The 12258-nt window shown below is 34.2% G+C and overlaps 1 protein-coding gene across 5 annotated transcripts in view; it reads right to left on the bottom strand.

The window, feature by feature from the left end:
* Positions 1 to 12258, bottom strand: part of SMCHD1 (structural maintenance of chromosomes flexible hinge domain containing 1) — a 234804-nt gene that overhangs the window by 179348 nt on the left and 43198 nt on the right. For all 5 annotated transcript variants that reach the window (XM_078153486.1, XM_020970644.2, XM_020970647.2 and 2 more), the window contains exons 9-17: positions 11773 to 11866; positions 9556 to 9766; positions 7006 to 7126; positions 6736 to 6919; positions 6292 to 6489; positions 4861 to 4974; positions 3958 to 4064; positions 1364 to 1446; positions 476 to 589 (exon numbers count right to left, since the gene is read on the bottom strand). In XM_078153486.1, coding sequence (XP_078009612.1) covers positions 476 to 589; positions 1364 to 1446; positions 3958 to 4064; positions 4861 to 4974; positions 6292 to 6489; positions 6736 to 6919; positions 7006 to 7126; positions 9556 to 9766; positions 11773 to 11866 — 1226 coding nt within the window. The remainder of the gene's footprint in view (positions 1 to 475; positions 590 to 1363; positions 1447 to 3957; positions 4065 to 4860; positions 4975 to 6291; positions 6490 to 6735; positions 6920 to 7005; positions 7127 to 9555; positions 9767 to 11772; positions 11867 to 12258) is intronic.

The following is a 12258-nucleotide window of genomic DNA, read 5'->3' as shown; positions in this document are numbered from 1 at the left end:
AAAACAGCATCTCTATCTGGAGTGGCAAAAAAGTACAATCAAGTCTGTAGCTGGCATTTTCGTATAGTTCAATTAAATAACATCTTTTAGGGGCAGCTAGGTGGCTCAGTGGATAGAGCACTTGCCCTGGAGTCATGAGGACCTGAGTTCAAATCCAGTCTCAGACATATAACACTTACTAGCTGTGTGACTCCAGGCAAGTAACTTAATCCCAACTGCCTCACTAAAAAAAAAAAAATTAACATCTTTTAAACTCTTATTATGTGCAAGGCATCAGGTAGGCACCGGTAAAATAAAGATGAAAACAGAGTTCATGACTTTAAGGAGAATATATCACTGTAGGCTAAAATGTCACCAAGAGATCAAATAAAATTTCTTAGAAGCTCCATTAATACTTGATGAATTTAAAATTTGCAAATTTCTACTACCTCTGAAAAAAAAGGAACAAAGTTACAATGTCCATTTGTTTACTTACAATGTAAAATAACCTTCAGCTCAACTAGTAGTTTCTTTGATCCTCCATGACTTGTACCAGGGAGCTTTTGCATAGCTTCCCCTTTCTTATTCAGTATTTCGATTCTTAAAGCACCTATATATCAATGAAATATTGAAGGAAAAATTATATTCATAAAGCTACAAACCAAGAATCTCAAGTTAGTAGTTACTATTAATTAATCAGCAGACATTTCTTATGCTAGATATAGTACTAGGGGTATAAAAATCTCTCAAGGAGATTATATTATATCAAGGGAGACAAAACCTTCATATATAATAATATACAATGTATAAACAAAATACATACAAGGTGGTTTTGTAAGGTAGGGCAGGAGCAGTTGGGGGACATCGGGAAATGTTTCATATAGAACATAATATTGGAGTTTACTCTTGAAGGATGTAACAAAGTATCTGAGGCAGAGGTAAAGGAGAGAATTCCAGTACTAGGGGATAACCAACACAAAGGCACAGAAACAGGAGATGGAATGTTAGATGGAAAGTGAGTGTGAAGAATGTTGAGAAGGCTAGTTTGGCTGAACTACACAAACATGCGAGAACTGGAATACTACACAATGGAACTGGAAAGGTAAATTGTGCCACAGCTGTGATGGTCTTTAAAAGCCAAAAATTAGAAGCTTATATTTTATTATAAAAGCAACAAAGAGCTAAAAGAGGAGAGGGACATAATCAAAAAAGTTTAAGAAAAATCATTTTGGTAATTGTGTAGACTACACTGTACAGCATGGACTAAAGCAAAGAGTGATTTGGGACAAGGACTGAATTATAAATTCTTCTTTAATATGTTTATAAACTAAGATACTAAAATAGCCAAACAAGTTTCATGTTTAATATTAGGCATAAATCATACCAATAGGGGTCCCAGCAGGCTTGACTTCATTTGGTAACAATTCGTCTCCTTCAGGCCAAGTTACAGATAAACGATCTGGAAGTCTATGACCAAAACAATGTATCACAATTCCAATTTATAAAATATGCCATAATTATAAACAGGAAAAAAATTCCTCATCCAACTGAGTCAACAATTCTCTTTAAGGCAGATGATAAAATTTCTACTACATGAATCTCAGTAGAAACCATTTTGCCCTCAATATAAATCCATTATCCATCAAAGAGAAATTTGGAAACACAATGAGATTGAGATTAAATGTATGTGCATGTACTCAGTTTTATTTTATATAATTTTCATTAACCTAGAGATTATTTTTTGGTGAAAGTATGAATTCTAAGACTATGGCGTTTATCATTTTTAGTACTGACACAGCTTTTGTTTTAAACATATTTAAGAACGAAAATGAACTGAAAGAAGCCCTAAAAAACAAAAAATCTCAGTAGAGGAACCAGAAGAATAACTCTTATATCTACTCATTACTGTACCATACAATACCGACGAAACAAACTTCATGATGCTTAAGTGAAAAAAATCAGCTATGTCAAAAATAAAGTCCCATTTGGTAATCATTCTAAGGGTTTTTTTAGCTTTTATTTAGTATTTTATTTTTCCCCAGTTACATGTAAAAACAATTTTTAACATTCATTTTCAAAACTCTGAGTTCCAATTTCCTCACATCTTCTCCAATATTTATTATTTACTCATTTTGTCATGTTGACCAATCTGGTAGGTGTGATGTGGTACCTCAGAGTTGTTTTGATTTGAATTTCTCTAATCAATAGTGATTTAGAGAATTTTTTCATATGACTATAGAATGCTTTAATTTCTTCATCTGAGAACTGCCTGTTCATATCCTTTGACCATTTATCAATGGGGAATGACTTGTAGTCTTATAAATTTGACTTAGTTCTCTATATATTTTAGAAATGAGGCCCTTATCAGAGACACTGGTTGTAAAAATTCTTTCCCAATTTTCTACCTTCCTTCTAATCTTAGTTGCACTGGCTTTGTTTGTGTAAAAACTTTTCAATTTAATGTAATCAAAGTTATCCATTTTGCATTTCACAAAGTTCCTCTATCTCTTGTCTGGTCATAAATTCTTCCATTCTCCATAAATCTGACAGGTAAATTATTCCTTGCTCTCCCAGTTTGCTTATGTATCAGCCTTTATATCTAAATCATGAACCCATTTTGACTTTATTTTGGTATATGCCTAGTTCCTGCCCTACGCTTTTCCAGTTTTCCCAGCAGTTTTTGTCAAATAGTGAGTTCTTAGCCCAGAAGCTGTTGTTGGAAATTGTGGCAGTGCCCATCAATTGGGGAATGGCTAAACAAGTAATGGAATACTATTATGGTATAAGAAATGATGAGCAGGCAGACTTCAGAAAAACTTGGAAAGACTTGTATAAACTGATGCTAAGTGAGGTTAGCAGAACCAGGAAAATATTGAACACAGTAACAGCCATGTTTGTGCAATGACTAATTTTGACAGACTTAGCCCTTCTCAGCAATGCAAGGATCTAAGACATCTCCAAAAGTCTCATGCCGGAAAATGCTATCCACATCCAAGGAAAGAACTACAGAGTTTGAATCCAGATTGAAGCATACTATTTGCCATTTTTTTTTCTTCCATTGTGTTTTGTTTCCTCTTTCTTGTGGTTCCTCCTATTGATTTTAGTTCTTCCTTACAAAATTACTAATGTGAAAATGTTTAATAGGAATGTATATGTAAAGCCTATGTCAAATTGTGCGCCATCTTGGGGAGGGAGGTGGGAAGCTTATGGAAATTACTGTTGATAAATCAAAATAAAATTAATAAAAAAAAATTTTTTTTTAACTGAGTTCCAAATTCTTTCCCTCCCTCCCTTCCCATCCCCTACCCTTGAGAGGCACACAATTCAATATAGGTTATACATGTGTAGTCATGCAAAATACATCCATGAAAGTCATGTTGTGAAAGAAAACATAGACCAAAAAAACTCAAGAAAAATAAAGAAAGTTTTTTAAAAGTATGGGGATGGATAGCATTTTTTATCACAGATCCTTCAGAGTCGTCTTAGATCACTGTATTGCTGAGAATAACTAAGTCATTCACAGCTGATCATCACACAATATTGCTGTTACTTGGTACTCAGTACATTTCACTTTGCATCAGCCCATGCAAGTCTTTACAGGTTTTTCTGAGAGCATCCTATTTACCATTTCTTATAGTACAATAGTATTCCATCACAATCACATACCATAACTTGTTCAGCCATTCCTCAATTGATGGGCTTCCTCTCAACTTCTAATTTTTTGCCCCAAGAAAAGACATTTTGCTAAGTTTTTAACAATTTAAAAGAAATTTTCTAGCAGTATTTCTTAAATTTAATCCACATTATAAATATGAACTCTTTTCCTTCACATTTCCAATACAAATTTAGATTTGCAAAGCAATACTATTTTAACAGATATAATGCATAACTGCCCTATTATAAGAACAGAATTGACAAATATCACTTAAATACACTTATGACTAATTAATAATATAATTCATGTTTAATGAATCTTACCTTGCCATTTCGTCTTCTACATATTTTTTGACAGTTTTCTCAGCTACTGTCCTGTCAAGCTTCGTGATAGGAACAGTTTTAATTTCATCATATAAAGCTTGAGGCTCCTAAGTACATAAAAACCAATGAATGTTATTATTAGCAGGCATTACAAAAAACAAGTTGTATGTATTTAAAATGAAGAACTTAACTTCCACAAATGTACTTTAATCTAGCTAGGTACTAAAATATCTACCAGATATTTCTATATTATACTAAAGAAATTATACTAAAAAAATATACTATAACCTCTTTACATAACCAAAATCTTGTTCTGTGTTAATCAAAAAGCTATTTAACTGTGATGACTATAGCATTTGTAATGACTGTAAGGCTCTATGGTTCACTTTATGATCTCATCAACAATGAAACAGAAATCAATGCTAAAAACACATTTTGATTTAGAAAAAGAAAATTACATCATTGATAGTAACTAAAGCTTAATATTATACAATAATCTTAATTCAGTACTACTCTAAAAGATGCATAGGTTTTTTTTTTCAGAGTATTCATTTAACCACCCATCATCCAAGCCCTCAACAACTTAATGGAATGCTATGACCAAAAATTTAACTTACTGAAGCTCAACCTTCCAATGATGACCCTCTCACACTTATATTAACTGGTTCTAAGAAGACAATCTGTTAATGGAGTCATACTTAATGCCTTTCAAGCTTAATGAGACATATCTGAGATACTCTAAAACTATTACTGACTTCCATGCAAGGATGAGCCAAGAAAATGGGACAATATTAAGCAAATAGAAAATAAAAATGAAAGATTTTTAAAAAACATTTACTGAATCCAGAAGCACAAAGTACCAAAAGAATTCTGATAATTTTCGTTCATTCCTTGTTACCTTACCATTGCAATCTGAACCTCCCCTCCTGTAGCATATACATCTCCATCGTGATCACCATAAAGAAAAAATTTTACTATGCTTCCATAAAAGAGTGGAAGTGTCTTGGTTGTCTTAACCTAATATTCAGTAACAACAACAAAAAAAAAACCCCACAGTATTAATACTCACATATTCTGTTATAATTCATGTTATGAAAATAAAATATAAATTATACACACAAATAGATTCATCTATAATAGCCGATATAAAACTCAAATGTGAACTAGCTTTTCATATTTCCAATTCTATCAGGGTAGGGAACTCTGGCTGTTACTGCAACCCCTCCAAAGACTTAGTTTGTAGAGTCTTGAGGAGCTATCTATCTAAAGCACACATGTTGAGTGACTTGCCCAGGATCACATAGTTAACATACATTAAAGGCAAAATTTTAAACCAGATCTTTCTGACTCCAAGTTCAAAAATTATGCCCACACCCCAAATCACACACTGTCTCTTAATTAAAATAATGCCAGGGGGGAAAAGCACTGGGTTTGAAATCTACATTCTAACTTTGGTGAGACTCTCATTACATTTAAGAATAATTGCCATTATACATGTTCTTCTGTTTCTAGATCCACCCAACAAGAATATTACCTGACCCATATACTGAAAATGAGATCAATGAAATATATGAATTCTAAAAATTGAAAAACTGCTTATATTGCTTGATATGAATTATTAAAACACAAAAACTTTATCTGAATAAAATCTTTGCCACAAACAAAGAGCACTGTGAATAAACTCAAAGTGCTAAAAATTTAACACTTGTTTCAGAAATTTTAGTTCAGGCATAATAACCATTATACAGATATGGCTTCTTTAATAAAATTATAATTTTTTCCCTAGAGCATAACATTATAAAATTTAGAATGGGGGGGGGAGAACCTACATATTTAGTTAATCCAATTCAGGATGAAAACCAGCTAATACCAATTACAGATAATTATTTCACTATAAATATTTTTCAAAAGTCTATTTAGAATACAGTATTTACAAAGTATGTGAAAATATGACATATTCTAAAACTTTATACTATCAAAACTCATTTAAGTCAGGGGTGGGGAACCTGTGGTCTTAAGGCCACATGTGGCCCTCTAGGTCCACAAGTGAGTCCTTTTGACTGAATCCAAACTTCTGTGGATTCAGTCAAAGGGCTGTACTTGAGGACCTAGAGGGCCACATGTGGCCTCAAGGCCACAGGTTCCCCACTCCTGATTTATGTCAATATTAGCTAGGGATAGTAAAGTTCCATATAATCTATTTTGGTTCGTAATTCTTTTTTAAAGAAAGAATTTAGGCTGTGTGACCCTGGGCAAGTCACTTAACCCCAGTTGCCACACAAAAAGAAAGAATTTAGGAATATCAAAAACATACATGCCAAAATGTAAACTTACCAACTGCCCTGCTTTGTATGTCTTTCCATCCCATTCTATTGCAGAGTATGTAGCCCATGGACTTTGCATTCTTTTAGAAGGAAGGTCTGTCCGTGTAATTATTCCTTTAAAGAGTGTAAATTTTATTTGTTTGTCATACTTCTCATGACAGTCTTTCAACCACAAAGCAAATTCTCTGTCAATTTTCATTCGCTGCTCCTGTAAAATTTGGAGGGAAAATATTCGATAAAACAAAAACAGAACTATACAGAAACAGTCATAGTTCCCTCTCCACATAAAAAGAAAGGGCAGTACTTTTATTAGTATCTATCAGAAATAAATGTAAGTTACAGAAATAAAGTAGAAAACATGGCATAAAATGCACTATATAGCACTGGAATTTTTCTAATTTAAACTAGAACAACGGTGTAAACAAATATATAATTCAAAATACCAAAACATTACCTGTCCATTAAAAATCCTTGTAAAAAGAGTGTTCTTATCTTTCAGCTTTAGTTCCAGATCCATAAAAGTCAGTTTATTTGTGCTGACCTGAAATTTATCATTAGTGAATAATGCACCAGAAATTCTATTGTAGCATTCAATTGGTGCAAGGCCTCGCTTCTTAGGAGGAGCACACCAGTCAAAGCTTAAAGAGAAGAGAAAATCATTTAGTAGAAACATAGGATTCTAAGACACAACACGATGTAAGTTTTAGAGAAAAGCAAAACTTACTCTTCCACACTTGTGTAGGGTATTAATCTTCCATTCCAAAAACATTCAAAAATGGGTCTTTTCCCTCTTGCTCCTTTTTCTACTATAAAACAGTCATCATCATCATCATCATCTTTCAATTCTAGACAAAATCAGAACAAAAAAAAGATTATTGCTATAAAAAGACCTTACAAATAAGATTTGCGATAACTTCTGTTGAAGCAGCTACCTACCAAGTCTCAAAAAAAGACTTAGTCTATTTGTGTGTGTATATGGGGGGCAGGGGGGGATTGGACAGGACAGCAGGTCCCAACTTACCCTAAAAGCTTATTCTAAGTCAACCGTTTTGGCACTAAAATGAATTTTCTTACTGCATTAAGAATAATGATTAGGTTCCCATAAAAACACACACAAATAATTCAAAATGTATCTTAAGTTTTCACAACATTGCTATCTCCAGATTACTGAACTTTTTGACCATTCCTTTCCAGTCTCCTTTGCTTGGCTATTATCTTTCCTTTCCTTCCCCCTGTGGGTGTTCCCCAAAGGTCTATCCTAAGCACACTTCTCTTCTCTCTATAATATAGATAACATCTGATATTGGCTATCTTGAGGAAGTCAAAGTAATTTCCCTGGGCCTCAGTTTCTTAATCCATAAAACAAAGAGATTGGATTAGATAGTCCCTGAGGTCCCCCTCTAGGTCCATATTCCATGACGTCTGGGATCAAATATAAATGCTTCCTAAGTCACTTAAAGCCCCTCACAACTCTGCTCCAATCTACCTTTCTAGCTTCATTACAAATCATTTTTTTTTCATATACAAGATGGCCTAGTCAAAATGTCCTTCTTCATATTTCTTACATCTGATATTCTACTTCCTTTCTGCACACTTTTGCAAAGCAGAAAGGTAGTGCAGTGGAGACAGCGCTGGGCCTGGAGTCAGGAAGATGTGGGTCTAAATTTGGACTCAGAAATTTACTCCCTATGTGACCCAGGGCAATCTGCTTGCCTTAGTTTCCTTGACTGTAAAATGGGGATAATAGCATCTACTTCACAGAGTTGCTATGAGAACCAAATAAAATAATATTCATAAAGTGCTTAGGACAGTGCCTAACATAGGAGGAGCTTAACAAATGCTTATTCTCTTCCTTTCCCCTTCTCTCACCTCCATGCCCAGAATGTCCTTCCTTATTACCTCTCTAATTTCCTTCAAAGTTCAGCTCTAATGCCATTTCCAACACAAGCCCTCTTCTGATGCCCCCAAGCTACCAGTGATTCCTGAACACTTCCTATGTATTTCATATGTACTTATATGTGTACAGGTTGCCTCTCCTCACAAAATGTAAGCACCTAAGGACAAATATTGTGTCCTTTGTCTTTTTATCCACAATGAACAGAAGCACTTGATAAAATCTGTTCACTAATAGATCTAATTTCCCCTTTAGTAACAATGGTACAAAAGGCTCCAACTTGAAAAGGCTTTGTTATTCTACAATTTATCTACAAATCATCCCTTTGTTATTCTACAATTTTGCCAACATTTTCAGGAATTTTCACACTGAAAATAACTATTGAAATGGTGGTGGTATGTATCTGTAATCTCATTTCCTAACTAGGTGGGGAAAAGCAACTACAGTTAATGGAGATTTTAGTCCTAATCTTGATTCAGAAAAAGAAGTTTAAACAAGGTCAGATTATTCAAGTAATAATCATGAATTATGTATAGTTAGATATACTACAGAATATCTTATTATTCTGTAATAATTTGTCCATCAACAGAATACAACTACCTATTTGCTCTAAATGAGACCAGGCATGATACAGATGAAATAATACTTCACCTCTCCAGAGATAACATATTCAACATCCAAAATGTCTGGAGAATCTGGCTACAAACAAGTAAGCAACCAAAAAGAAAAAAACGATCTACCAAATGAGATGTCAAAGTCTATACAACAAAACTTAATGAACCTGATGTTTTAGATCTCCTGTGCAGGTCTTCAAATGAAACCAATTTTTTTCTACATTTGGACACAACCCAAACAGAGTTATTTCATATCCCAGTCCACAAAAGACTGGAAGGGACAAATTATAAAATAAGCACTTTGCTAAATTATAAACTATAGCCTTACAGTTAAGGTAACAGAAAAATCAAAAATAATTTTTAAAAGATACCAGAGTCGGGGCAGCTAGGTGGCACAGTGGATAGAGCTCCAGCCTTGGAGTCAGGAGGACCTAAAGCTCAAATCCACCCTCAGACACCTGACACTTACTAGCTGCATGACCCTGGGCAAGTCACTTAACCCTTGATAGCCTCACCAAAAAAAAAAGCAAAAACCAAAACAAAACAAAAGATACAAGGGTCCAGAAAAACATAGTTCTTTGTGCCCGTTTTGTTACTGGGCACATGTACACCCCCCCCATACCCACACCCCACATGCCGCCTCCCCTCCGAACAGACACACTATGCACAGACATCCAACTAATAACCTCTCCAACTCTTCATTTTAAAACCCAAACACTTTTCTTGAACCACAACTTTGTAGAAGTAGGACACAGGACCAACGTACTTGATGGAAAACAGGGATCATCAGGATAAGTCTCTTTATCATATAAGAAAGGATGATAACGAATGATTCCTTCAACCACACCTTCTCCTTCTACGTGGGACTTGAACTCAAAACTATCTGATGCCGTATTTATATATAAAGTCTGCATGTCATCTTTGATCTCTCTAAGGTTGATAATCTTAGGTACTTTCCCTTTTTCAAACATAGAAATCTAGAACAAAAATTAACAAAAATAAACAATCAAATAAGTGTTAAATACAACTTAAATGTGAAAACTCATTGCTTGTACCCAATCACCACTCAATATGGTATGGTACAATTAAGAATGTTAAGTGAATATTTAATCATCTAGCTCAAAAAAGAAATTAAAATTTAGAAAAGGAAATTATACCCAATAGTGGAAGATGCAAATTACAAGTGAATACAAATAACATAAAGATACATTTAATTCAAGGTAGTTCTACTAGTGGTGAAAAGCAGTGATGACAATCATCATGATACTAGCAATTCACATTTATACAGTATTTGTAGTTAAAAAAGGCTTTTTATGTACATGATCATATTTTATCTTTAAAAAAATCCTGTAATACAAAGTCCAATTACTACTTTACAAATCAAGAAACTGAAGTTGAGAGTATCTGAATAACTTGTATGATGTCAAATAGCTAATATAGCAGATCCTGGAATTAACTCCAGGTTCTTTAATTCCAAATGAAAGGTTCTCTCCACAATGCTATCTCCTTCAAAGGAGGCAAAAAATGTTGAGAGCTCTGAATTGCTTCTACTTCACCAGTAGTTTCTGTTTGAAGAAAAGGAAAATATCAGTTAACTAAGTCCAGCTGGTCAGCATCCACAGCAGAATCATGCAATCATCTCAGAAGTCATAAGAACAATCTGGCCAAGATACCTCACAAGTGGTCATCCAAGCTTTGCTTGAAGACTTCCAGGGAGAACCAACCCACTACACTCTAAGGTAGTCTTAAAGCCTTATGGCCAGAAGAAGTAGAAAACACAAAGAATGGAAGAGCACAGTAAGAAAAGTTACCAAATGTATTTCAAAGGGTTAACAAGAAGATCAAGATAAGAAGCAACAGTGAGAGAGCACCGAATGAAGCTCACACCATTTAGATTCTCAGGTATGAAAAAACTGGTAGATACATGGCCAAGGCACTGTCAGTGATGGGGGGCATGGGGGATGAGAATGAAGTTTGGAAACTATAGCCAGTGAGCTTGATTCGTATTCCTAACAAAATGTGGGAAAGCACTACAAGAGTAATGGTTTGGGAATATCTAGAAAAGAAAAATAAGATCACAAAAACCCAAACTGCATATCATCATCAAAAAAAGGTCAGGCCAAAACCCTCATTTTCTTTCCTTATAAGGTTAGGTTACTAGTCTATTATATCCAAGAAATGTTGAAGATAAGGGTGTTTCTAGATTTTGCAAAAGCATTTGATAAACCTCATGGTACATTTAGGGAGAAGATGGAGAGAGGCAAATTAGCAAATAATCCAGGTAAGTGGGTTTAAAACACATTGAATGGCAGTTAGTAATTAAGAGTAGTTATTAATGTTTCAAAATCAACTCCAAGGGTGGTCTGTTGTAGATGTAGCCAAAGAATCTGCACTTGGCCATTTGCCATTTAATATTGTGATCACTGAGAAAGATCTAATTAGCATGTTTATTAAACTATGTGGATAGTTTAAGAGTGCTAGAAGTTCTAATGACTCCAGTGGATAAACTATTAGCTGTCACTTAGAAGAAGGATTAGACTTGTTCTGCTTAGTCTGAGTAAAAAGAACTTGAGTAAAAGCTGCAAAAAGGAAAATCTAGGCTTGATGGAAGGAAAAATCTCCTAATAAACAGAGCTACACACATAATGAGTTGCCTTGGAGGTCAGGAGGGCCTCCCTTGAAAGTTTTCAAGTTTTCAAGCAAAAGCTGAATACCCCCTTATTCTGTATGTTGTAGAGAGGATTCTTGGACTAGATAACCACTGATGTCTCTTTCAACTCTGAAATTCCGTGATCCTATGCAGTTCCTTGCAACATTTAAGATTCTGAGAATGATACCCTCCTACCACTTTAGTTCACCAAACTACTTGGGTAAAAGAAAAAAAGGGAAAAAGAATTTCCCCTGAGTTTTTGTTATCTAGTCATCATAATCTAGGACAAGAGATCTTACAAACTGAAATATTTGGAATGTGTTTACATCTTACTTCCATATCAATGTTGTTGAATGGTCCAACTTCTTTTGTTGCAGCATGTGTTTCATTTCCTTTTGGTCCATGAATATAGTAATGATAAATATGTCTAGAATTGAGAACAACAACTTTATATTGAGTTATATGTAATTGTTACTTCATTTAACAATTTTCTATTAAGAAAAGCAGTTATTATATGAGTTTTATCTCAGCTTTGTATGAACTACAATTATCAGTCTTCAAACTTTGGGACAAACATCTATTTACCTAAATGCAGTATTCTAAAAACAAACAAAACTGAAGTATTTAAGTGAGCCTCACTGCAAGTCCTGACATTTTAGAACCTTTTCATACAATTATTTTCATGTTCAAAATACAAAATTTAAATCTTAGTGAATTAATACAGGGTAGGTGTGCCTGGATTTTTAGCCGCTTTTCCAGGAAAATCTCACAATTATTTGCTCTCCATGTTTTGAATTAAGAGACTACTAATTAAATCTG

This window comes from Phascolarctos cinereus, unplaced genomic scaffold (genome assembly GCF_003287225.1).
Source record: "Phascolarctos cinereus isolate Bilbo 61053 unplaced genomic scaffold, phaCin_HiC Scaffold_4;HRSCAF=312, whole genome shotgun sequence".
Taxonomy (NCBI): domain Eukaryota; kingdom Metazoa; phylum Chordata; class Mammalia; order Diprotodontia; family Phascolarctidae; genus Phascolarctos; species Phascolarctos cinereus.
The sequence above is the reverse complement of the archived record's forward strand: the minus strand, read 5'-3'. Positions and strand labels throughout refer to the sequence as shown.